This window comes from Lampetra fluviatilis, chromosome 66 (genome assembly GCF_964198595.1).
Source record: "Lampetra fluviatilis chromosome 66, kcLamFluv1.1, whole genome shotgun sequence".
Lineage (NCBI taxonomy): Eukaryota > Metazoa > Chordata > Hyperoartia > Petromyzontiformes > Petromyzontidae > Lampetra > Lampetra fluviatilis.
The window spans coordinates 1,160,021-1,187,980 of NC_136340.1; the positions used below are offsets into that span (position 1 = coordinate 1,160,021).

Genomic DNA, 27,960 nt, shown 5'->3' on the forward strand with positions numbered 1-27,960 from the left:
CAGTGGCGTGGCCCCGAGAGCCAGAGCCGATGCTCTAGTCAGAGCCGGTCTGGGGACTCCGGGCGCCGTAATCCCAGCGTAACCAGGGCTGGGTTAGCTAGCCTCCCCTAGCCCGATAGTGGAGGACCTAGAGGTAGGCTAGGTGTAGCCTAGAGCGTGACTTCCCAGTTAGACGGGTGAAGGGGCCGACACCCCTTCCAGTGCTGTACGTCCCGGTCTGTGTTGTACCTTGTACTGAATAAATAAGTGTGCCTCCAACCCCAGCGTCCAAGTCCTCCTGAACATTATTACATAAGTAACGCAGTCAGGAACGCATCCCAATGCAGTATACAATAGGGGTATATTGACCACTTGTAGCCCCGATTCGAAGAGCACTCACTTCTCCAGGAATAGTGCATCTTCAGGGAGCGCGAAGTGAAGTCTGCATGTACGCGATATTACGCGTGTGGTAGTGTATCCTCATGTGTGGACGATAACTCGTCCACTTTCACGGGAAGTCAACGATGCTCACAGAGTCGCCAACCCTCCACACCCCCAGCGCAGGGAAGAGAGGCTGTGTAAATCGGTGGTGAAGCGTGCACAATATGTCGCCGGTGTCCTCCCGGTAAAACTGCAGAACCCCCCCCTCCCAGTCCAAGTGAACCCCGACTCTATGGGGGAGAGCCGCCACCAGCAGTGGGGTCGCTTCTCCAGCATGTCGCACTGAGAAGCAGTCACGATCTTTCACTAAACTCCATGATGCGTCGCTCCCTCCAAGACGGCACTTTCCGTGGGATCATCCCGTATACGACTCCAACCCGACAGCTTTCCGCGCCCTCCACGTCCACCTCCCAGTAGTGCCGGCCTGACGAGAAGTTCTCACGGCAGAGGGATTGTGGATATAAGTCAAACCGGTGTGGGTGATTGGGGCGGTGCTGGGAGACACCGGTCCGCGTCACCATCCTGAGATCCAGGGACACCTGGAGAAGGTCGTGGGCTGAATTTGTGTCCAGAGTCAGTGAGCGTGCATCTGTGAGAACATCAGCCCCATCAACAACATTACCATCATCAACATCAGCAACATCACCATCAGCATCACAAAAATTATCAATATCAGAAAGCTCATCATCAGCAAAAGCACCATCAGCAAAAGCACCATCAGCAACAACATCATCATCATCAACATAGCAGCAGCCGCAAAATTACCATCAGCAACATATCCACCACCAACAGCACCATCAGCAACATCATCAGAAACAAGATTAGCATGATCAACATCATCATCAGCAACAACACTATTAGCAACATAAGCTTTAGCAACATCAGCAAAATAAGAAACTCCAATATCACCATCAGTAACATCATCAGCAGCATCACCAGCACCAATATCAGAAACCACAATATCACCATCAGCAGCATTAACATCAGCAACATCACCATGAGCAGCAATATCACCATCAGCAACATCAACATCAGAAATCTCATCAGCCACAACATTACCATGATCAACATCATCACCATCATCATCAGCAGCAACATCGCCATCACAAACATCACCATGAGCAACATCACCAAAATCAGAAACCATAATATCACCATCAGCAACATCATCAGCAACATCACCCTCAGCAACATTAGCAACATCATCAACAACCAACAGCACCATCACCATCAGTCGCAACATTACCATCAACAACATCATCAGTGAAACAGCATTAGCAACATCACCATCAGCAACATCACCATGAGTAGCAATATCACCATCAGCAACATCAACATCAGAAATCTCATCAGCAGCAACATCACCATCGCAAACATCACCAAAATCAGAAACCGTAATATCACCATCAGCAACATCATCAGCAACATCACCACCATCATCAGCAGCAACAACACCATCAGCAGCAATATCATCAGGAACATCGCGACCAACATCAGCATCATCATCAGCAACATCACCCTCAGTAGCATTACTATCAGCAACATTAGCAACATCCTCAGCAACATCATTGTGACCAACAGCACCATCGCCAACATCACCATCAGCATCAGTCGCAACATTACCATCAACAACGTCAGCAACAACAGCATTAGCAACATCAACATCAGCATCACTAAAATTATCATCAGCAACATCTACATCAGAAAGCTCATCAGCAAAAGCACCATAAGCAACAACAATGTTAGAAACATTCTAATCAACATAGCATCAGCCGCAACATTACCATCAGCAACGGCACCACCATCAACATCATCCGAAGCATCAGTAATATCAGCACCATCAGCAATATCTCAGCAACAAGATTACCATTAACATCATCATCAGCAACAACACTATTAGCAACATCATTATTAGCAACATCATTATCAGCAAAATAAGAAACTGCAATATCACCATCAGTAACATCAACATGAGAAATATCATCAGCCGCAACATTACCATCAGCAACATCACCATCAGCAGCATCAGCAGCAACAACAAAATCAACAACATCATCATCAGCAATATCATCATCAGCAATATCATCATCAGCAACATCAGCAACATCACCATCAGCAGCATCGATATCGGCAACATCACCATCAGCAGCAATATCATCAGCAACATCGTGACCCACATCGGCAGCATCAGCATCAGAAACATCAGCAAACATTGTGACCAACAGCATCATCATCAGCACCATCATCAACAACAGCAACATCAGTATCACGCGCAAAATTACGATCAATATCATCAGCAACTACAGCATTAGCAACATCACAATCATCAACATCATCAGCAACATCACCATCAGCGCCATCATCAACATAAGCATCAGCAACATCAGCATCAGCAGATTCAACATCAACAACATCACCATGAGCAACAATATGCCCATCAGCAACATCATCATTGGCACCATCAGCAACAACACAATCCGCAATATCACCATCAGCAACATCAATATCACCAACATGATCATCAGCAATATCAACATCAGAAAGCTCATCAACAACATTACCATCGGCAAGAACACGATAAGTAACATCGTCATCATCATCAGCCACAACACTACCACCAACAACATCATCATCAGCACCATCAGCAACAAAATTACCATTATTAACATTATCCGCAACAACAGCATTAACAACATTGTTATCATCAGCAACATCACCATCAGTACAATCACAACCAGCAATATCCCCATAAGTAACATTATCAGCACCATCACTATCAGCAACAACATCAACATCGTCAGCAACATCATCAGCAACATCAGCATCAGCCGCAACATTACCATAAACAACATCATCAACATCGCTACCAACATCAGCGTCATCATCACCATCAGCAATATCACCATCAGCAACAACACCATCAGTAATATCACCATGAGGAGCATTGACATCAGCATCACCAAAATGATCATTAGCAACATCAACATTATAAAGCTCATCATCAGCGACAGTACCATCAGCAACATCCTCATCAACATCATCATCAGCCGTAATATCATCAACATCATCAGCAGCATCAACAGCAAGATTACCATCATCATCAGCAACAGCACTAGCAACATTATCATCAGCACCATCAGAAACATCACCATCAGCAACAGCGCTAGCAATATTATCATCATCAGCACCATCAGAAACATCACCATCAGCAACATCACTATCAATAACATCATCATCATCTACATTGTGACCAACATCAGCATCATCAGTAACATCACCATTAGCAAAATGATCATCAGCAACATCATCATTAACAACACAATCAGCAACATCATAATGATCACCATCAGCAGCATAAACATCACCAACATCACCATCAGCATCATCATCAGTAAAATCAGCATCAGCCGCAACATTACCATCAACCACAGCATCATCGTCAGCAACATTAGCAGCTTCAACATTAGCAACATCACCATGAACAGCAATATCCCCATCAGCAACATCATCATCAGCAACACCATCAGCAACAACACAATCAGCAACATCAGCAACATTAGCAACAGCAACATCAGCAATACCACCATCATCATCACCAATATGATCATCAGCAACAACAAGATCAGAAATATCATTATCAGCGACAGGACCATCGTCAACAACACAATCACCAATATCTTCATCAACATCATGAACAGCCGTAACATTACCATCAACAACATCATCAGCAGCATCAATAGCAACACCAGCACTAGCAACATTGTTATCATCTGCAACATCACCATCAGCAACATCAGAAACATCACCATCAGCAACATCACTATCAACATCACCACGAGCAGCAATATCTCCATCAGCACCATCACTATCAGCAACATCATCAACATCGTGACCAACATCAGCATCATCATCAGCAACAACACAATCAGCAACATCATCATCACCATCAGCAGCATCAACATTACCAACATCACCATCAGCAGCAATATCACCATCAGCAACATCATCATCAACATCGTAACCAACATCATCATTATCAGTTTAACACGTAGGCTTTCGCGACCAATGTTATTCATAATCAACGTTTTTTTTTTTTTTTGGGTTTAGATCGCGTTATTTATAAATGTGTCGTAACCCTCCACCACCCGACACGGCCAATCAGTAAAATGTGTCACGTTGACAAAAGACAAATAGTTCACTGCTTTAGCCCACCGGTGTGTTGAAGCCACAACATTTACAATTTGAGTACGACGTTTCGCTGGTAATTGCATCCAGCATCATCGGGCAATTCGCCAGAATGGTGAGGCTCTGCTGTTTCTCCCGTTCTCTGCTGCTCTCTATAAGAACGGGAGAAACAGCAGAGCCTCACCATTCTGGCGAATTGCCCGATGATGCTGGATGCAATTACCAGCGAAACGTCGTACTCAAATTGTAAATGTTGTGGCTTCAACACACCGGTGGGCTAAAGCAGTGAACTATTTGTCTTTTGTCAACGTGACACATTTTACTGATTGGCCGTGTCGGGTGGTGGAGGGTTACGACACATTTATAAATAACGCGATCTAAACCCAAAAAAAAAAAACGTTGATTATGAATCATCATTATCATCAGCAACATCACCATCATCATTAACAGCATCACCATTCACCAGCAACATCAACCCTAACCAGAACAACGGCACTGTAATATTAAATTGGACACCCAACGAAATCACCGAAAATCAATCTGCCAACATACGAAAGTAGGCGTGGCCTTGCTCGAAGGGACCGTGTCTTTGCCCATACAGTATATGCTTTTGCGTATCGTGTCTCGAGGTGTATTTTGTATCGATTCCGCTCATAGTCGATCCGATAGCCATGTTAGTGCATTGATCATTGAGGGTGAATCGCTGTGTCGATTCATTGGCAGACTATCTACGCAGTAACCACCTCCTCTGGGAGTCTTTGGGCTGCTGTGCAGAGCGAGGGTCCCCCCGGGTGCGCATGCAGAGGCTTTGAATGAGCGAAGGAGCTCATCGATCCGCTTCTGCAGCGGAACCGCCGCCTCCTCAAACCCCAGCGGCGAGCTGGGCCGTCGGGGCTCCGTCCGCTGGCATCCCAGACTCGCAAAGCTGCGCGATTGGTCCACGAGGCATGGCGTGGCAAACACACAGAGAGAGAGAGACTCGAAATGAGGGATACATGATGTAATAACAGCCATAGAGGGTTCACGTGGGGATTGGCTTGCCGGTCCTGCTTTGTAGCCAATAAGGGTTGAGATAGGGAGCGTGGGCCCGGCGTGATCACGGCATGTCATCGGGAGTGATTGGCCTAGCCATTCGGGGCCCCAGCTAATGGGGATCCGGATGAGAGGCGTGGTCCCGGGAGTGACAGGGAACCATCGAGAATGGTCGAGGCTGTCCATGGAGGATTGGCTGCGGGGACCACGTGACGAAGGGATTAAGAGAGAGTGAGAGAGAACGATCGAGAGCAGACTGGGAAACGAAGAGAGCGAGAGCCACGCGCGTACGGGGGCTCTGGGTGCCACGTGCGCGGTGGGAACTGGTGTGAAGTCTGCCCGCTCTCCGTTGTCTGCCAGCAACGGAGCATGTGTGAGTAAAGTGTATTGTGGAGGTGAAAATAAAGAGGACCGATTCCGAAGCCGTCTCCGAAGGATTATTACACTGGTATCAGAAGTGCTTCTGCGACTGTTTGGACGATCGTCAAGATGTCCAAGCACCCCATAAAAAAGAACCTGCCCGTGCCTCTATCGGAGGAAGAGGTCGAGACGGATGAAGATGAGCTGTTGGGAGCTACAGCCCCTATGCCGCCAGCTGATAATATTCTCCTCGACGCCTCTCAGCGTCGACCAGGGGAAGATGCGACCACCGCTGGAACAAAAGACGAGTGGCGGCTGATGGCGGAGCAGATTGAGTCATTACGCGCCATTCTGCTTAGCCTGGTGACCGCGGTGGCGTCCTCACCAGCCGCAGGTCGCCAGATCGCCGATCAGCTGGACGCCGCGGGAAGGGGTCCTGCAAAGGAATCTGCGTCCGCCATTGCTCCTGCCACGTGGGAGGACGCCGTCATTTTGGGTGGGGCGGCTGCGCAGGAGCCGTCGGGTGCCATTTTGGGCGCGCCTACCGCCACGCGGCCGCCGGACGCCATTTTGCCTGCAACGGGTGGAGAGCGGGAACGGCAGTCGGAGACGCCCGCGGCGCGCGCTTGCCACCGCGGACATCGCCTTCCACAAATTAAAGAATTTATCGCCGGGGGCGATTGGAGTGCTTTTACGTGGCGCTTCGAGTCAGCTGTTAGATCCGTCAACTGGACGGAGGATGAAGCACTGGGAGTGCTACCTACACTGCTTGACGATGTTTCTCTGGGGGTCTTCCGCTCCATCCCGGCGTCCAAGAAGAAGACACTGCGGGACGCGTTCGCAGAGATGGCGGAATTTTATGACCCACCAACGTCAGCCACCAGAAAATTTATGTCGCGTCGCCGAGCATCGGAGGAATCGCCGACGCGACGGCCGACCATTTGGATCCTCTCATCCTTTCCCGTATGCTGGAGTTGGCTCAGGAGCTCAACATTTCGCTACCAGTGTGCGGCCACGAACCGCTTACATCGCGATGGGTGGCGCGTTGCCTGGACACTAAATTTAATATTAAGCGTTGGGACCAGATGGCGGCGTGGACGGGGAAACCAGAAATCGACGGGCCGCCTTTAGGGTGGTCTCCACGACTGGTGGTCCACTGCTCCGACGACTCGGGCGACGACGACATGCTGGCTGCTGCTGTTCCGCATAGGATTCCGGGACGGCGGCTGCGCGACCAGCGTGGCGACTACACGGGCCGTCCACGCGCAAGGGCCGGGTCGTCCGACCGCCGGCCGACATCGGCCGCGTGCTTCAAGTGCGGCAGACGGGGCTATTTCGCCCGTGACTGCCGCTGCCGACCTCTGCTGTCGCCTCTTCCGCCAAGGGGACCTCCATCTCCTCCACCTGCTGCGGAGCTGCAACAACCTCGGGCGAGTCGGCACAAATCGGACACCCGTCAGGTCTTGTCACATCACTCATCCACTCGCACTCATTCTTACACTCCTGTGGATGATCTTACTTCTCCTGCTACATTTACGCGCTCTGCTACACAGTGGAAAAAATTGGCTCGCAGGGTTGTGGCTGCGGCATCGAGCTCGTCGACGGTACGCGGTACCATCGACGGCGTTGACGTCCGTATCTTGGTGGACACGGGCGCGTCTGCCACCATCATTTCAGATGTTATTTTCCATTTGTTGTCCATTCCTACTTCGCGGATACGCAGGGTTAATGATGCGTGTGTCGCCGCAAATGGGGGAAGCATGGGTATCTGTGGCCAGGTAGATGTGAGCATCGCTATCGGAAATATTACCGCCGCAGGACCTGTGTTAATCTCTCGCTCGCTAGCTGTTCCATGCTTACTCGGTACTGATTTCCTGCGCCAGATGCCGCTGAGAATACGGGTCGACCAGGACTGTTTGGAAATGCCGGGGGGTCGTAGAATGGCGTTCCTGCCTTCCCTGTTGGCCAACGCGCCTACAGGTAACGCAGTTACTGCCGTTGTTGCTGCTACGGTGGAGGTTCCGTCGGGAGCGCAAATGCTAATTCCGCTGCGTTATTGAAAACCCCTTCGAATGGGAAGGGATGCGAAGGGCGTACTGCTATCCCCATCGAATTCGGTATCTAAATCTTTATCTTTGGCGGCGGCACAAACGATCGTGCGACCAGGTCAAGCACCTTTCATACAGGTGTTAAATGGGGGACCTGACCGCGTTATTGTTCCGGAGGGGTCGGTGCTGGCTCACGCCACTACCGATTTCGCCTCTTGTGACAAAACGCCGCGCGCTCGGATGCCCGCGGGTGGGCCTCCGCACGATCGTTCACAAGAACGCTGGATCGCAGATTTATGCGGAGAGAATTCTTCCTTGTCGAATGAACAAAGGAACGCCCTGCGTTCACTATTGCTACGGTACGCTGATGTTTTCAGCAAAAATGATTTGGACCTCGGCCGCACGTCGCTTTTGTCGCACCATATTGACACCGGTGCGTCACCTCCCATCTGTATGCACCCTCATCGCATGAGCCCGGCGGAAAGGGAACACGTGCGCGGAGCGGTAGATGAATTGCTGGCGGCGGATATTATTTCGCCGTCCAACAGCCCTTGGGGCGCGCCCGTCGTTCTGGTTAAGAAAAAGGATGGTGGTACGAGATTTTGCGTTGATTTCCGCCGGTTGAACAAAATTTCGGTGGCGGATGCGTACCCCTTACCGAGGATGGATGATTCATTGGATGCTTTATCGGGTGCTAAATTATTTTCCACCCTTGACCTGTCCTCGGGCTTCTGGCAGCTTCCCCTCGACGATGAGTCGAAGGCCAAAACGCCATTCTGCATGCCGCAAGGTCTCTTTGAATTTAATCAGTTGCCTATGGGCTTGAATGCGGCGCCGGCGACGTTTCAGCGGCTCATGGAATTGGTGTTGGCTGGACTACAGTGGGAAACGTGCTTCATATCTAGACGATATAATTGTCTTCAGCCGCACGTTCGAGGAACACCTCCAACGCCTAGAGACGGTTTTTCAAAGAATGTGTGCGGCTGACCTTAAGTTTAAACCTAAAAAATGCCACCTTCTGCAACACTCCGTCCGTTACTTGGGTCATATTGTCAGTTCAGACGGCGTGTCCACTGACCCTCTGAAAACCAAATGCGTACGAGAGTGGCCCACACCCACTTCAGTGGGTGATGTTCGGCGATTTATTGGGTTCGCTTCCTATTATCGCCGCTTCGTTAAGAACTTTGCGACGTTGGCAAAACCATTACACGTTCTGACTGGCAAAAATCAAAGGTTTAAATGGGGAGCGGAGGAGGAAAGTTATTTTGTGGCACTTCGGGACCACCTCGCCACGGCGCCTACGCTAGATTACCCAGACTTCTCACAGCCGTTCATCCTTGATACGGATGCTAGTGATATCGGCATTGGGGCCGTTTTGTCGCAACGTAAGGACGGGGTTGAGCGAGTGGTGGCGTACGGCAGCAGGGTTTTATCCCCTGCGAAAACGCGCTATTGCGTGACAAGACGAGAACTTTTGGCAATTGTCCACTTTGTTCGATTGTACCGGCCGTACCTGTATGGACGGAAGTTCCTAGTTCACACTGATCATGCGGCTTTGCAATACTCCTTGAAATTGGATCAACCACCAGGCCAATTGGCTCGGTGGTTGGAATCGTTACAGGAATTTTCCTTCGATATTACATACCGAAAGGGGGCCCGTCACGCGAACGCTGACGCGCTCTCAAGGCTGCCGCCCCTTCCTCCGTGCACTTGCCTGACGGGCACGCACCGCTGTGCGGCACCGCCCACCTCGCCCTGTCCGGTTATGGGGGCGATAGCGAATGAGGACGATGCAGGGGCGAAAGCGGAGGAGGACGACCAGCAGGTGTCGGTGGACACCGATGATACCTTACGGCTGCCGCACACGGTCTGGTTACGTTAGCAGTAGGCTGATGCCTCGCTGTCTCCGCTACGGAAATTGATAGGGAAACAAAAATCTCAATTGGCGGGCTGGAAGTGGCAGATGTTCCGAGGCAAGTCGGGATTGTTAATGTGTACCGACGGGTTGTCTGACCGACCACGCTTGGTGGTGCCTACTTCGCTTCGCTACGACCTGCTCCGTGCTCTGCACGCTGATAAGTTGATGCACCTCGGCGTCCAAAAGACTTTGGCCGCGATGCAGAAGGATTTTTTTTGGGCCGGTATGACGGCAGACGTCAATGACTTTGTCTGCTCATGCCAGGATTGTGCGAAGAGGAAGCCGCCTCGGAACCCCTATGTACCACCGTTACGTTCCATTGAGGTGTCCCGTATCAACGAATTGGTTGCTCTCGATATTCTGGGCCCGTTTCCCCCGTCGGCTAGGGGCAATAAATACCTTCTGGTCGGGGTGGAATATTTTTCTCGATGGCCGATGGCCTGGCCTCTGACCGACCAAACGGCAGCGTCCATTACCGACGCTTTCTTGAACGGGTATGTCATGGACAAGGGGGCACCTGAGAGGCTGCTCACAGATCAAGGGCGGAATTTCTCTTCTAAATTGCTTAAGGAAGTTTGTGACGTGCTGGGTACGAAGAAAATTCGCACTTCTCCATACCATCCACAAACAGATGGTATGGTGGAACGATTCAACCGTACCCTCTCGGCTATGCTTTGTCACACGGTCAGTGAAAAGCAAACCGATTGGGACCTGCACATACCAGGCGTCTTAGCGGCTTACTGCATGGTTCCACACACGTCTACGGGATACTCACCATTTTTTTTTATGTATGGCCGTGAAAATGTTCCACCCATCGATGTGCAGCTATGTAAGCCGAGTACACGACCGTCCCGCTCCTTGCCTGACCACGTGCGTGATTCGCTTGAACGAGTAACGGAGGCGCGAGAGGCTGCCCGGTGTGCGACGGCCCGTGCCCAGGCAAGGAACGAACGGTATGCGCGTCGATCGCATACTCGCATGCCTTGGTCAGTGGGGGACCTGGCGTGGCTCCACTGCCCCCAGGTACCGGCGGGCACATCCCCCAAACTGCACAGGCCGTGGCGGGGGCCTGTGACGCTGGTAGATGTTCAGAACTCACAAAGTATCCGCGTTCAGTACGGAAAACGGCGGTGGTATGTTCACTCCTCACGACTTAAACCCTATGTTGATGCGCGTGTCGGCCCTTCATCCCCACTATTTGACCTGCCGGGTTCTGCCGAGCCGACTACGCCGATTGCCACACCCGTTGATCCCAAGGGGGACTGTGTTGTGCCTCCTACAGATGAACAGGTTCTGAGGGCTGAGGAGGCCCCAGCCGCCCCCCCTCCAACGGGGCCTGCCCTGGACGTGACCAAGCACCAACAACCTACTTCTTCTTCGAGCCTACCACCTCCTGTCCATCCGGAAGCAAAGCGACCATGCGCTGGGAGCGGAGAGGGTCCCGCGTCGCGTACGTGGTCGAAATCTCTTCCGTTTCGTTAACGTTTGATCGTTTCGCTAAATTCCCTGTCGTTACTGCGCTGCAGGGGCGCCCTAATGTATGTCGTGATTTTTCATGGGTGACTGTTTTAAATGTTGTTAGGCACGGGGACGCCGGTTCACCCTCGTATTGTTAAACGCACCTTGGTGCCCTAATAAGATGTTTCGGAATTGGTTCATCACCCTTTCCCAGCCGAGACGGCTAAATTTTTTTCACCGGGGGGGGGGGGGGGTGATGTAATAACAGCCATAGAGGGTTCACGTGGGGATTGGCTTGCTGGTCCTGCTTTGTAGCCAATAAGGGTTGAGATAGGGAGCGTGGGCCCGGCGTGATCATGGCATGTCATCGGGAGTGATTGGCCTAGCCATTCGGGGCCCCAGCTAATGGGGATCCGGATGAGAGGCGTGGTCCCGGGAGTGACAGGGAACCATCGAGAATGGTCGAGGCTGTCCATGGAGGATTGGCTGGGGGGACCACGTGACGAAGGGATTAAGAGAGAGTGAGAGAGAACGATCGAGAGCAGACTGGGAAACGAAGAGAGCGAGAGCCACGCGCGTACGGGGGCTCTGGGTGCCACGTGCGCGGTGGGAACTGGTGTGAAGTCTGCCCGCTCTCCGTTGTCTGCCAGCAACGGAGCGTGTGTGAGTAAAGTGTATTGTGGAGGTGAAAATAAAGAGGACCGATTCCGAAGCCGTCTCCGAAGGATTATTACACATGGCAGCTGAAAGAACCACGCGCGGGTCCCTCGTGAGCATCGGTGGAATGGGGTTGAGGCGAACGTGAGTGAGGTGGGGCAGCCCTACCTTGCCCAGTGTAGAGTGCAGCCCTAACACACGGACAGCATGCAGACAACAGGTAGACCACACACAGCCGAGAATCAATGCACAATACAAAGCAGTCGGTTTAAATATCAGCAAATTTCCCTTAAATATCGAGCAGTGAGTGTGTGGGGTTGTTCGAGGAGCCGAGCATCAAGAAGGAAACACACCAACACAGCACATACACAGAGCACACACGCTGCACACATGCATACAACTACAGCCACCAATCGACACAAAGTGGTGGTGACCACGGCGCTTGTGCCAGGCTAGGTGTACTTTTTGGACACAAAGTGTCTAAGGCTCGCTGGCAGGCTAGGTGCAAGAGGTCATGGGAAAGACCCATGTGCCCTTGGTTGACTGCTGTGCTAAGCTAGATGCAGGAGGTCACAAGACAGACCCAGTTGTCATGGTTTGACTGTGTTTCATCCACCCAGTGATCCACTCGTTGTAAGTGTAGTGGCATAGGACGTCACTACTGTTTCGGCCTGTACGAGGGCTGGGGGCCCCAAGGGGGTGCCTGGGGGGTCACGTGGTGGAGGAACCCAGACCTCCCGTGAGGCGTGGCCTGGGAAGGGAGGCGCAGCCTGGGCGGAGCCGGCCACGCCAGAGCAGATATAAGCGTGGTGTGAACCCAGAGCGATGCTGTTGTACTCCGAAGTGAAGACGATATCATCGGTCCTCTAGTCCCGGGTTGTTCCAGAGTGTTAGTGAGTGGAGGAAGGTGGTCACCACCTCATGTACAATGTTATATTACTTACCGTTTAATAAATAGTGGTGCCTCCAAGCTGTGTGTGTGTGCGCACATAATTCGAACCCACTACATAAGCATCGCTCATCTTCTCTCTGTTGTTGCTGAAGGGTGACTCCCTCCAATTGCCCAGTAGCGTCCATTCTCCACAAAGGCCGATCTTGACACCGCTGGTACCGGTCATCTGCAAGTCCAATCAGCTCCACATCCACATGTACCATATCAGCCCATCGCTTCCCCATTCCATGCTGTGCCCGTTTAGCCCCCCTTATCCGGCCAAATAGAAGCTGCTTGGGCATGTGGCCACAGCACAGACAAGCGCAGCACACACACTGACAGAGCACACTGAGCTGGATGAGTCTGGCCAACGCCGTGTGCTTCCCGCGCGTGGCACCTCGAGAAACTCCACAGGGTCCTCGGTCTCCTCGAGGCTACGGATTCTGCTCAGCACCTCCGTCAGGCTGCGCAGAGTCGCCTGGTTCTTCTCAATCTCCTGCCGGATCTCCAAGAGCTTGAGGTCACGCTCCTTGTCTATGGCCCTCAGCGCCGAGGCCTTGTCCTCAGAGATGAGTCGCAGGAGCTCGTCATAGCTGCCGCTCAACCTCCCCTTTGTCTGCTCTGCTGCTGCTTGTGGCGGCAGCGAGGAGCATCACAGTCACTCTCAACTCCCTCCCGTCATCTCCTTCCCTAATCGTCTCTGTTTCTCCCTTTCCCAGTGCCCAATCCCGTTTTCGGTCCTTCTCCCTCCTTGCACCCCTCCACTGGAATCAACACCGCTTCACTGCAACCATTAAGCAGCACTGTCCATAAACTCAACACTGCCCATAGATTTAACACTGCCCATAGACTGAACTCTGGTCAAATACTTAACACTTCCCATGTGCATTAAGCAGTACCCCTCAATCTCCTTTCGTTTCTCTCTTAAAGCCTCACTTCTCTATATCCTATTCTCTTCCTCTTCCATTCCCTCACCCCTCCACTCCTTCCCGTCCCTCCCCTGCTCTTTCGTGATCCCTAAGTAGATAGTACTTAGGGATCAGATTGAGGAATGTTACCAATTCCTCAATGCTTGCATGCTCGTGCCAACTGCATTATTTTATTCCATCACTGTTTTTAAACTATTGTAAGCGCCTTGAGTAAAGGTGCTCTATATGAATATTAATTAAGTTACAGTCAATACACAATTCGTGGAGATAATAAAAATAAGAAAAACATATGACTATTTCTGGCAATAATGCAGGAGCAGTTAAGATGTTCAAACTCCAAATAGACAAGTCTACATTAACCACACATTACTGGAGGGAAAACATGCTCAACAAATATGCTTTGATTCTGCATGCACTGTCTTTGAAACTAATTAGCCTGCACCAAAGCTATGGCTCTGTCTCACCGGTGCTGTCGAGCAATGAGTGCCAAAAGGTGAACAGCACAAGGACAATGTGAATGCAAAAGCGTTTATAGCTCGGGTCATATTTTACCACAATGTTTTACCATAAGTCTGTGTGGTTAGCGCAGACTTAATTCTTTTTAATACGTATCTATTTGGTGTTTTAACATCTTAATACCTCCTGTATGACTACCAGAAAGGGACATACATTTCTTTTTCTTTTTTTATAATTTTGTTTCTGGTGGCAAAAAGGGTCCCATACATAATATTTGGAAACCAAGAGTCCTGGGTTTGTACCGTAAACTACAGGTAACACACATTGTGAGTCTTTCCCGGTGCAGTTATGCATTGAATGAGTGTGAATTCTCACCTCCACAGTCTTGGTTGAGTCCACAGGGCCACTAACGATGGAGGTCTCTGTCTCCTCTCTCATGCTCAGTTGTTGCATCATGGAGCTCAGCTGCCCCTGCACAGCCAGAGGAGTGAAACTCACGATGAACACGGGGACAGCTCCTGCTCCATAGATCCCTGAATAATTTGAAATCTATACCTCCTATGATCCACCTTTAACCACTCAATGTCAATAGAGAGGAAGCCTAGGAATCTCAGAGGTTAGAAGACTGATTGCACCACTGAGTTCCTGATGTTGAGTCAGGGGTTCAGGCGTCCATGATTACACTAGCCTCTAAAGTGGAGTGAGTTGATGGTCTGAGTCCCGGGTTCACTACCTTACAACAGTAGGGATAACAGGCGGGAGCAGTGGCTTAACCAGTAGAAAAGAGAAGAACGGGAGGGAGGGTGGTAGGAAACTAACTGAACAGAACTTAATAAAAAATAAAATGAATGCAATGTCTGGATCAGCCGCTTTCCTCCCTGAGAGCAACGATTATCAGATTTTTGCTACGGTGTTTCAATGTCTGAGGTCCAGCACCCCTCCCTGGCCCCCGTTTTTTTCTGCCCATCTAGCCCCCTCTATCCAGCCATACAAAAGCTGTTAGGGCATGCGGTGGCTGGGCATGTGAGTTACGTGACCCAGCCAATGCAGCCTTGCCTGTCGGAGGAGCTAACTGATGGGTCTGTTTCCAAATATTTTAAGGATTTGTGAGCTCCTCACACAATTCAGCCTGATTAAACCCAAAATGGATCGTAGGCAGACCAACCTGAATGTTTCTAACCGGCATAGATGTTCCATTCGGAGGTTCACGTTTTGCAAGAATAGAGAAGGGAGGGTATGACCATGGCCGAGACGACCTGTCTAATAGTGTATTGTATTACAGGTAACTTCCACACGGCGTTGCACAACTGATGAAAAGACAATGCCGCTCAACTGAATCGGAGTGAGACCTCTGCTGTGAAACCGGAGCTGATCATAAGCACAATTCCCAGGTACAGAAACTTCTCCACTCTCCCCACAACCTGCCCGCCAATAGTGAGTTGAGCGGTTGGAGGGCTTGATATCACAAAATACTCAGGCAGCTGCTAAGTTATGGAAGGGCTGATGGTAAGGACCCACCCTCTTAGTAGCACGCTCCAGGTCAAGCAGCAGTGCCTCCAACTCCTATGAGTGAGCAGCAATCACCAGATTGACCAACAGGGAGCCATCCCTCGACCACACCTGGGCATCGATCAGCTTCCCATTGTATCTGTTTCAGATGGAGATTCAGGTACAGCCATGGAAAGCTTCTCAAACTAAGTGGTCGAAAAATATGTGAAATAATGTAGGAGCCAGAGGACATGCCTGTCTCACTCTAAGGTGAACAGAGAATGGCTCGGACTCCTGGCCACGTAGGTTTACCCGGGCCTGCCAACCATCATGAAGGTTTTTCATGATTGTGAGAAGCATTTCAGGGACTACAAAAGCACGACTAACAACCGAGAGCCCCGGCCTATTGATGGAATCACAGGCCTTCCCCAGGTCAATAAAGCAATGATGTAGGTCCCCTTTGGGAATTCCCTACACCTCTGCTGCAGCAGACGGACAGAAAATATGGGGTCTGTGCAGGACCGCCCTTTCCTGAAACCTCATTGGGGCTCTGCAAGCCTCTGCTCAGGGTGTCTGGCAAGGTGATGTTGAATAATCCTTGCCAGGACCTTTCCCGGCACACTGAGGAGGGATATGCCCCAGTAGTTGTTACAGTCTGTGTGGTCCCCCTTCTAAAAGAACCCGTCGAGTGGTCCATACTGTTATTATGACTTCACCTATGGCAGTCCGTCACTCTCCCTCAGCAGTTTACTTTGGAGATCAGCTTTGCTCGGCGCTTTTTCTAGTCTCATACTCTGGATTGCCTTCCGTACTTCCTCAACAGATGGCACTTCAGCCAGCCACTCACAGGGGGTGACTACTTTTCACAATATTTGAGGCACCACAGACTTAGCAGGTTCATCCGCACCTTGCCCCATGATGTTTTCTGGGCTGAGCGATTTCTTCTCCCCCAAGATCTGACAGAGATGCTCAGCAAACATGCCAACCTGTTCCGGGGGTTGGCAATCGGATCACCTATCTTTCCCCTAAGGATGGCGATCGGTGTGGTGCCGTAAGTTACTGTTTTATGGAATTAAAGAGTTATTTGTGGTTTCGGGCTACTGAGACAGAATCTTCTCAGCAACCCACGGCCACCACTCTTCCTTGTAGCGATGCATGGCTCTCCAAAACTGTGTAAAACATGCGGTTTGCCTCCTCATTGTCCGACGTGGGATACTGTAGACGGTGGGAGTGGGTCTTTCACCTTTTCTCAGCCAAACAAAATACCTCCTCCATCAGCCAAGGTATCTGGGAAGGTTTGGACCACGTACCCAAAGGAGCCATTGCAGCTGCATGAGCCACACTCCTAAACCTCGCCCATTTCCCCTTGGCATCCGGTGGAGGGTGAGACGATGCCAAGCCCAGCTGCAAGCAATGACGAAATTCTTGCTTGCAACTTTCATTAGGTAGGTGACACCAGGTCACTGTGAGTTTGTAAGGGGTCTAAGATGGACGCCCAACACCAGAGTGGAAGAATGGAAGGCGCATCTTACAGGTGACAATCCGATGGTCAGTGGGCAGTCAGCTCCACGGTGGGCCCGCATCCACTGTTCCATCACTATTTCGTCCAGAAGATGTTCTTCTGAGGACCTGGCGTGCATCCATCATGCTTGGATGCGCCGATATCAGAACAGCGTGTTGGTAATTACAAGCACATGGGATGCATAGAAGTATAGCACCCTCCTACCATTGTTATTGGGCTGATTTGGCACATGCCTTCAAACCAAGGCCATAATTATAATATATATATTGGGGGGGACACATCCCCCCCAATATATATATTAAAATTTTCTCAAAATGTCCCCCCCAATATATTACTATAAAATAGATTTCTGTTTATATTATTGTGGTTATGGTTGTAATTTATTAATCCCTAATCTCTGCCATTACATACAATGAAACAAGAAAAGGTAATAAAGAACAAAACAGCAATGTAATACAATACACTATTAGACATTATTGTAAAAAAAAATCCATCCTATGTGTTAGTGCATTTTTTAATATTTTAGGCAGTAAATGGCAGAAATTTAGTTTTCAAATTAAGATTTTTTTTTCTGGGGAGGGACCCCCAGACCCCCTTGAAGATTTGGTCCCCCCCAATGTTGACTCCATGGCTACAGCCTTGCTGCAAACCACTCCAGCCCAGGTGCCAGTGTCATGACCCACTCGGACATTAAAGTCACCTAACAGGATGACTCCATCCCGAAGGGCTACTTTAGCACCTGTGATATGAGGTCATAGAAGGCATCTGACACAATGGCTTTTCCTGCATCCCTCCACTGGTGTTCATCTTTGGTGGAAGCATAAGCAACCATCAACATTCCTCACCTCTGCTTAATTCTATTCTATTTAGACTATATAGTGCCCTTTTTAGAGCGCTTTACAATGCAAACTGACGGCGGTACACAAAAGAGCTAAAAGGGAGGAACAGATGGGGTGGAATGGCTGTTCGTGAGGAAGGTAATGGAATGGATGTAGAGACATGGGTAAGGAGCTGATGTTGCATGGGTAGGGGAATAAAGTGATGGTGAATAAGGGTGACATATGGGTGCAACATGAATGAGAGGCAGCGGGGTATGTGGAAATATGTGTGAAGTGATGGGATAGATAGGTGCTATTGCTGGGCATGAATGAGGGTAGGTGAAGGGTGGTAGCGGCAGAGGTTCTGGTGGCTGGATATTTGGGCTGATTGAGGAGCACGGTGGAGGGCTAAGAGAGAGACGTGGTTAGGTGCACATGGAGAAAGCGAGACGTCAGAGCTGGGTCAGGAATTAGAGACGTCAGAGGAAGAGGACGGGGGGACTGTGAGTGGGTTAGAGGCAGTGGAAGAGAAAAAGCAATAGAAAAGAGAAAGGACCTAAGGGCAGAGCGAAAGCAGGAAAGTGAGGGGGAGAGTCTAATGTGGAGAGGGAGTTTGTTCCAGTGTAACAAGGCAAGAAGAGAGAAAGCACTAAATCGAGATTGGGCGCAAAGAGGTGGAGGGACAGAGAGAAGAAGGGAAGATTCAGATCGGAGGGGTGTAAAGGGACGTATAAATAAATGAGAGAGGAGAGGTGGGGGGCAAGACCATGCAAAGCTTGGAATACTAGGGTGAGGAATTCAAAAATACAGCGGCGATAAACAGGAAGCCAGTGAAATTGTTGAAGGAGAGGGGAGCAGTGACACATGTAGGGAAGGTTGAGTACAGCGTGTGTCGCTGCGTTTTGGATGTGTTGGAGAGGGATAAAGGCATAAGCAGGGAAACCAACGAGGAGTGAGTTGCAGTAATCAAGACGTGCGAAGACAAGGGAGTGCACGAGGAGTTTGGCAGCGGTGGGGGTGATGAGGGGGCAGATATTTCTGATTGTCAGATGGTAATGGCATGTGCGAGTAGTATTGGCAATATGGGAAGTGAAGGAAAGAGTGTAATGAAAGGGAACACCGAGAATGAGGGTGGAATAATTTGAGTGGGTGGGGGGGGGATGGTGCAGGAGGGGATGAGCAGGAGGATGGAAAGAAAAGCACCTAGGTTTTGGAAGGATTTAGGGAAAGGAAGTTTTGGGTCATCCAGGATTGTCAGACAGGATGCGATGCAGAGAGAAAGTTGGGGGTGAATGAATTGGAAAATAAGGAAATTTGAGGGTCATCGGCAAAGAGGTGATAAGAAATATCAAAGGAAGAAATAATAGACTCTAGGAAAGTTGTGTATATGGAGAACAGAAGGGGACCAAGTACCAAGCCCTGGGGGACACCAACCGTGATGGGGGACGGGGAGGGGGAGGAAGAGCGTGGCTGAAATAGTCAATGAATGGGAAATTAGGTAGGAACGGAGCTTAGAAAAATGGGTTGCAGAGATGCCGAGGTTGGAGAGAGTAGATAAAAGGATGGAGTGGTCTAGGGTGTAGAAGGCGTTAGATACATCGAGAGAGATAAGGACAGAGGATAGGCCGGAGTGACCCGAGTTGGCCAGGTGGTTGTGGGTGTGAAGGAGGGCAGTTTCAGTGGAGTGGAGAGGGCAGAAACCAGACTGGTCGAGGGAATACAGCAATTGGAAAGAGATGTAGGATGAAAGACGGGAGTACACTACGTGTTCTAGAAGTTTGGAGAAATAAGGAAGCAAAGAAATAAGGTGATAGTGTGCGGGGACAGAAGGATTTAGAGATGGTGTTTTGAGAAGCGGTTGGATGATGGTGGTTTTGGAAGGGTTGGGGAATTTGCCGGACGAGAGGGAAGAGTTAAAATGAGCCAAGGAAATTTGAATAACAATGGGGAGAATGGATTGGAGAATGGATGGAAGAAGAGAAGGTGGAATGGGATCGAGGGAGGAAAATGTGGGCAGGTTTTTGAGATGATGGTAGACAGCTCCAGAAGAAAAACATGGGAGAAAGCATTTAAGGAAAAGGTAGTAGTAGGGTAGGGCAGGGAGGAGTCACTAGGTGCAGGGATATCAGGGGGTTGCGCAGTGAGCAAGGAGCGAATGTGGTCGATCTTGGTCGTGAAGTAGTTGGAAAAGACCACAGGAGAGGGGGAAGAAGAGGAAGTGACAGGTGCAGTAGAGCATGGGTGGACCAGAGAATTATGGGTATTGAAGAGCAGAGCAGGGTGCGAAGATAGGGAAGAAATTAAGGAAATAAAGTACGGTTGGTGAACAGCCTCCAGAGCAGAAGTGTAATTTGAAAGTAGGGAAGTATGAGGAATGGCAATCATTAGTTGGTGAGGTCTTCCAGATGTGCCCTGCTTTGCTCATGAGCCAGTGCTGAGGCTTGAGCGTAAAAAGGGAGTAGAGGTGCAAGCGAGTTCAACGAGGAAAAAAGTGCTGAATTTAGCAGGGAAGAGAAATCAGGGATTGGGGGAAGAGATGAGGATACCAATGGAATAAGTGTGCAGTTGCTAAGGGAGTGTAGGTTGTGGTGGAGGCGAGGAGCTGCATGGGAAGGCGGGGAAGGTGGCGCGGGGGGGGGGACTAGAAGTGTCACAGTCATTAGTAAGTGATCGGATGGAGGGCGAGGGGACTGGAGGCTGAGCAACTGGAAATGAAGATGAGATCAAGTGTTCCACCAGAGGAATGAGTTGGGGGACAGGGGATGAGATGGAGGTGGAAAGAGCCAATAAGTAGAGAAGCAGAGGTGGATGGTGATGTAATATTTAGGTTAAAGTCACCCAGTAGAATTAATGGAGAAGCAATTGGAAAGAGTAGATAGGATACAGTCAAGATCATTGAAGAAAAAAGAGCAGGAAGCTGAGGGACAGTAAATCATGGGGAAGGAAATTGAGTGCGGTAAAGAGAAAGTAAAAATTGTATTTTAAAGAGGAAAAAATGTGGAGCGCATCAGATAGGGGTATGGGGATCCAGTAGGAAGGGATGAGCAGCAGTGCTTTGAGCATGGGAAACGCGCAAGATAAATAAAATGCATTCTTATTATTACAGCTTCCGACATCTCACCACCATGCTACCATCGTTTTTTTTCCAAAATAAGATCCACTCCCTGTGGTTTGGCAGTCTCCTACCGCACCTGGCCCTTGCTGATCTCGTCAAGAAACATAAACCATCACGCAAACTCCATTCATTTTCGCAGAGGCATTTTGCTAGCCATCAAATTAAGACGGTCACTGCATCCCGCGTTTTTTATTCACATCTGTGGTCGTTTATAATGCTCTTCGTTCCAATTTAGGAAGCCACTGGAGCTATGCAATTTTAAATCTAGATTGAAATCACATTTCTTTAAAAACTGCTGTTTGCATTTAGTTTAGCACGGTTGGCGACCTATGGTGTCAATAAATTCAACATACATACATACACACTCACAATGGCGGACTCACTGACACACACACACACCTCGCCCCTATATCCGGGTGCGTGACTGTATGGAATGTTCGCTGAACCGGTTCTGTGGGAATGTGGCAGTGGACGTCACATACAGGCGCATATAAAGATCCCCCGTATAGCCTTAACATACTTTTGAGGCAAGTACTGTAAGAGAGTACATATGAAGGTCGGCACAGCACACGAGGCGGTGGACGACCGGCACCACGCCAAACATAGACAAATACACACACACACATCTATCAAACAATGACTAGTCACAGCAGGGCACTGTAATGCAGTAGGCCGAATATGCGACTTGGGGTGTGCGTGCGACGTGAATCAGAGGCTCTGCTCACCGCCTTCTCCCCTCGTTGCGCCTGCACTGGGACAATGTCGTGCCTCCTGTGGTCGCCCATGCAGCCCATGCAGATCAGCTGTGTGTCCGTCTTGCAGTAGAGGTCCAGGCCCTGCCCGTGCCGCTTGCATCTCCTCCCTGGGCGTGGGACGATGTTAATTTTATTTAAATCTGCGACGATGTTGGCAAGAAGGATATTCTTGCTCAGCTTTGGTTTTTGGTAATAAATCTCACGACACTCGGGGCAGGTGAACCTGGCCTTCGCTGACTGCACTGCCCAGTGGCTCTCTATGCACGACTTGCAGAAGCTGTGGCCACAGCTCAAACTCACGGGGACCTTGAACAACTCCAGGCAAATGGAGCAGGAGAAGTCTGAAGCCATTGCTGTCGAGCGCGAAGCACACGGGGGCAACAGCCAGGGCCGACTGAGAGACTCGAGGAAGAGATGGGGGAGATGGAAGAGGCGGGGAGAAGGAAGAGACAGAAGAGGAGGTGTCGCGTGACTGAGCAATTACGCCCTCGGCCAGGTGCGAGGTCCGATCTGGCCCTCCACCCATCCACGCCATGGGCGGGGGAACGGGTGGCAGAGATGTGTTTTTCGTCTGGGCTATGCCTCACATTCATTGTCGCTACACTTCCGCTGTACCACATACTGACACACACGCTCACCAACACACACATAAATAAAAAGATCAACATTTTGCCTTCAAAGACGATTGAGGCAAGTGCTGTTAGCGAGTAGGACCTATGAAGGCCGGAATGGCACAAGAGGGAGTGGGTGGCCAGCACCACACCCGGTCACCTGTTCCCCCCAGTGACACTGTAAGCACATCGCATCAAGTACTCATTTGAGGTTGAGTCGACGACCTCGGGGACGCCCGGGACCATTAAAATAATCGTCACAGGTGTTGGTCACGAGCAGGAATCGAACTCGGGTTGGCTGGGTTCGTAGTGTCGCGCGCTCATCGCTACACTACCGCTCCCCACTGAAACACAGAGACAAAGATCCTCCTTTAGATTTGAAGTTTACCGTGACTGCAAGGATCCATACTTTCTAGTTTTTTCGGTAAAGTCAGTCACGTAGGTAAAAAATAAAATAAATTAAATTTAAAATATGTATTTATTTAATAAAGCTATACAATTATTGAAATAATAAAAAGTAGCTGCTTCCATTTTTATTATTTAATTATTTGATGCAGTTGTTTTCGTTTTAATTCATTTTATTTTTACCGAAAAAAACAAAAAGTACAAAGATCCCCCATATAGCCTTAACAGACTGTAGGGGCAAGTGCTGTTAGCGAGCACCTATGAAGGCCGGAACGATAAACGAGAGGGTGGGTGGCCAGCACCACGCCCGATCGCCTTTGTCTCCCCAGTGACGATGTTTACACACTGCACCATGTGCTAATTTTAGGCTGAGTCGACCTAGGGGAGTCCCAGGACCGGTTCAGATAATCGTCACTGGTGTTGCTCCGTGAGCAGTAATCGAACCCGGGTCGTCGGGTTCATAGTGCAGCGCGTTATCCGCTACACCACCGCTCCCCACTCACGAACACGCACACACAGCTCGCCCCGTAGCCATGTGCGTGACCGGATGACATTTTCGCTCAACCGGTAGTGGGAATGCGGCTCTGGCCGTTATGCGATGCGGGCGGAATGCGGGTCCAGTGGTGATGGACTGCGCCTCTGGGCTTTGCATTGAAACCTTTACAGCGTACATAGACAACGCACTGTTAAAAACTAGTTCTTTAACGACTGTATGGTGAGGGTAAATGTGTGATTAGTATTACCGCACTGCCCTAATACACACCACTGCTGTACTACACTGACCAATGCTGTAACACACACATACACTCACCACTGCCCTAACACACATACATATCTGACCTATAAAAGGCATTCTTTGTCTGTCTGTCTCTCTGTCTGTCTGTGGATGAAACTTGCGAAGGATTTGTCTTTCGAACCGTGGGGTTTTCGTTTAAAACAAGTAACCAGGTACCACGCCATGAGCCCCATGGTGAGCCAGCGCTATTCCTTTTTCCCATCCGTCAACTTGAAAGTAGTTAAATTAACAATTTAGCTGACCGGGGGTTGCCCCTAGTAACGCACATGCCTTCGTTGGGAGGGGGTGAAAATATATCTTCGCGTTAAAAATGCACAAAAATAAGACACAACCCTGAGGTAAATTCCGCAAAGTGTTATGTTCTCTTCTCCCCCCCCCCCCCACCTCAATGTGTACACTTACTACTTATAGGGTCGGAAGATACTAATATTATAGCACTTAGATACAATCATTGTAGAGCGGCCAGAGGGATGGTGGGGGAGGGCGAGGGTAGCGGCTCAGCCCACAGCCTGCCAAGGTGCCAACTCGGCCGGCTGGGAAATCTAGGCAAGGACGGGGGCTCTGCACGGGACTAGGCCTCACGACGGCACTCTGTCAGATTAGTAGTATGTGCTATAGAGTCGATAAATACTGCTATAGAGTCACCATATACTACTGTAGTGATAGCAGGTACCACTACAGTATGCACTGTTGTAATCATAGCAGGTACCACCAAATTCAGTATGCACTGCTGTAGTGAAAGCAGGTACCACCACAGTCGGTATGCACTGCTGTAGTCATAGTAGGTACCACCACAGTCAGTATGCACTGCTGTAGTGAAAGCAGGTACCACTACAGTCGGTATGCACTGCTGGAGTGAAGGCAGGAACACCAAAGTCAGTACGCACTGCTGTCATCATAGCAGGTACCAACACATTCGGTATGCACTGCTGTAGTCATAGCAGGTACCACCACAGATGATATGAACTGCTGTAGCCATAGCAGGTACAACCACAGTCAGTATGCACTGCTGTAGTGATCGCAGGTTCAACCAAAGTCGGTATGCACTGCTGAAGTGATCACAGGAACCACCACAGTCGGTATGCACTGCTGTAGTCATAGCAGGCACCACCACAGTCAGTATGCACTGCTGTAGTGAAAGCAGGTACCACCTGATTCGGTATGCACTACTGAAGTGATGGGAGGAACTACCACAGTCGGTATGCACTGCTGTAGATAAAGCAGGTACCACCACAGTCGGTATGCACTGCTGTATTGAAAGCAGGTACCACCACAGTCGGTATGCACTGCTGTAGTTAAAGCAGTTACCACCACAGTCAGTATGCACTGCTGTAGTGATAGCAGGAACCACCAGAGTCAGTATGCACTGCTGTATTGATAGCAAGTACAACCAAAGTCGATATGCACTGATGCAGTAATAACAGATACCACCAGAGTTGGTATGCACTCCTGTAGTGATGACAGGTACCACCTGATTCGGTATGCACTACTGAAGTGATGGGAGGAACCACCACAGTCGGTATGCACTGCTGTAGTTAAAGCAGGTACCACCACAGTCGGTATGCACTGCTGTAATGATAGCAGGAACCACCACAGTCGGTATGCACTGCTGTAGTCATAACAGGTGCCACCACAGGCGGTTTGCACTGCTGTAGTTAACGGAGGTACCGCCACAGTCGTTATACACTGCTTCAGTGATAGCAGGTCCAACCACAGTCGGTATGCACTGCTGTAGTGATAGCAGATACCAGCAAAGTCGGTATGCACTGCTGCAGTGATAGCAAAAAACACCACAGTCGGTATGCACTGCTGTAGTTAAAGCAGCTACCACGACAATCGGTATGCACTACTGTAGTCATAGCAGGTACCACCACAGTCGTTATGCACTGCTGTAGTGATTGCAGGAACCACGACAATCGGTATGCACTGCTGGAGTTTAAGGGTAGCCGTTTTAGGGTTGGTGTTTGAGGGTTGGTGTTTAAGGGTTGGCATTTAAAAGTTGGTGTTTAAGATTTGGTCTTTGAAGGATTGTTGTTCAAGGGTTGGCGTTCAAGGGTTTTATGTTTCTCGGTTGGTGTTTAAGGGTTGGTGTTTAAGAGTTGGTGTTTAAATGTTGGCGTTTCACGGTTGGCGTTTAAGGGTTGGCGTTTAAGGGTTGGCGTTTGAGAGTTGGCGTTTAAAGGGTTGTGTTTAAGGGTTTTGTTAGAGTTGGCGTTTAAGGGTTTGGCGTTTAGATGGTTGGTGTTTAAGCGTTGGCGTTTAAGGGTTGGCGTTTAATGGTTGGTGTTGGTGCTTAAGGATTGCATTTAAGGGTTGGCGTTTAAGGGCCAAGCCTTTAACGGAAACCCTAAAACACAAGGTTTTGCGTTTAAGGGGTGGCGTTTAAGGGTTGGTGTGTAAGGGTTTGGCGTTAAAGGTTGGGCGTTTAAGGGTTGGTGTTTAAGAGATAGAGTTTAAGGGTTGGCATTAAAGGGTTGGCGTTTAATTGCTGGTGTTTAAGCGGTGTTATTTAAGGGTTGCATTTTTGGGCTTGCCGTTTAAGGATTGGCTTATAAATGGTTGGTTTTAAGGGGGTGGCGTTCAAGGGTTGGCATTTAAGGGTTGGTGTTTAAGTTTTTGCGTATCAGGGTTCATGTGCAAGGTTGGTGTTTAAGGGTTAGCGTTAAAGGTTTGGCGTTTGAGGGTTGGTGTTTAAGGGTTGGTGTTTCAGGGTTGGCGTTAAACGTTTGGCGTTCAGGGGTTGGTGTTTAAGGGTTGAGGTTTAAGGGTTGGTGTTTAAGGGTTGAAGTTTAAGGGTTGGTATTTAAGGGATGGTGATTAACACAATGATTTACGTTTAAGGCTTTGTGTTACAGTGAGGGAAAAAGTATTTGATCCCCTGCTGATTTTGTACGTTTGCCCACTGACAAAGAAATGATCAGTCTATAATTTTAATGGTAGGTTTATTTGAACAGTGAGAGACAGAGTAACAACAACAAAAATCCAGAAAAACGCATGTCAAAAATGTTATAAATTGATTTGCATTTTAACGATGGAAATTAGTTTTTGACCCCTCTGCGAAACTTGACTTAGTACTTGGTGGCAAAACCCTTGTTGGCAATCACAGAGGTCAGGCGTTTCTTGTAGTTGGCCACCAGGTTTGCACACATCTCAGGAGGGATTTTGTCCCACTCCTCTTTGCAGATCTTCTCCAAGTCATTAAGGTTTCGAGGCTGACGTTTGGCAACTCGAACCTTCAACTCCCTCCACAGATTTTCTATGGAATTAAGGTCTGGAGACTGGCTAGGCCACTCCAGGACCTTAATGTGCTTCTTCTTGAGCCACTCCTTTGTTGCCTTGGCGTGTATTTTGGGTCATTGTCATGCTGGAATATCCATCCACGACCCATTTTCAATGCTCTGGCTGGGGGAAGGAGGTTCTCACCCAATATTTGACGGTACATGGCCCCCCGTCCATCGTCCCTTTGATGCGGTGAAGTTGTCCTGTCCCCTTAGCAGAAAAACACCCCCAAAGCATAATGTTTCCACCTCCATGTTTGACGGTGGGGATAGTGTTCTTGGGGTCATAGGCAGCATTCTTCCTCCTCCAAACACGGCGAGTTGAGTTTATGCCAAAGAGCTAAATTTTGGTCTCATTTGACCACAACACTTTCACCCAGTTGTCCTCTGAATCATTCAGATATTCATTGGCAAACTTCAGACGGCCATGTATATGTGCTTTCTTGAGCAGGGGGGCCTTGCGGGCGCTGCAGGATTTCAGTCCTTCACGGCGTAGTGTGTTACCAACTCTTTTCTTGGTGACTATGGTCCCAACTGCCTTAACATCATTGACAAGATCCTCCCGTGTAATTCTGGGCTGATTCCTCGCCGTTCTGATGATCATTGCAACTCCACGAGGTGAGATCTTGCATGCAGCCCCAGGCCGAGGGAGATTGACAGTTCTTTTGTGTTTCTTCCATTTGTGAATAATCGCACCAACTGTTGTCACCTTCTCACCAAGCTGCTTGGCGATGGTCTTCTAGCCCATTTCAGCCTTGTGTAGGTCTACAATCTTGTC

General features: G+C 49.5%; 1 protein-coding gene across 1 annotated transcript; it reads right to left on the minus strand.

Moving 5' to 3' along the window:
• Positions 1-487: 487 nt before the first annotated feature.
• LOC144952117 (zinc-binding protein A33-like) lies at positions 488-22,443 on the minus strand. The gene is given in 9 exon segments (XM_078882521.1): positions 488-764; positions 766-1,009; positions 5,349-5,530; positions 12,247-12,269; positions 13,407-13,636; positions 13,985-14,040; positions 14,403-14,407; positions 14,770-14,865; positions 22,063-22,443. Coding segments are annotated over 9 exon segments (1,494 nt in total).
• Between the last annotated feature and the right edge of the window lie 5,517 nt (positions 22,444-27,960).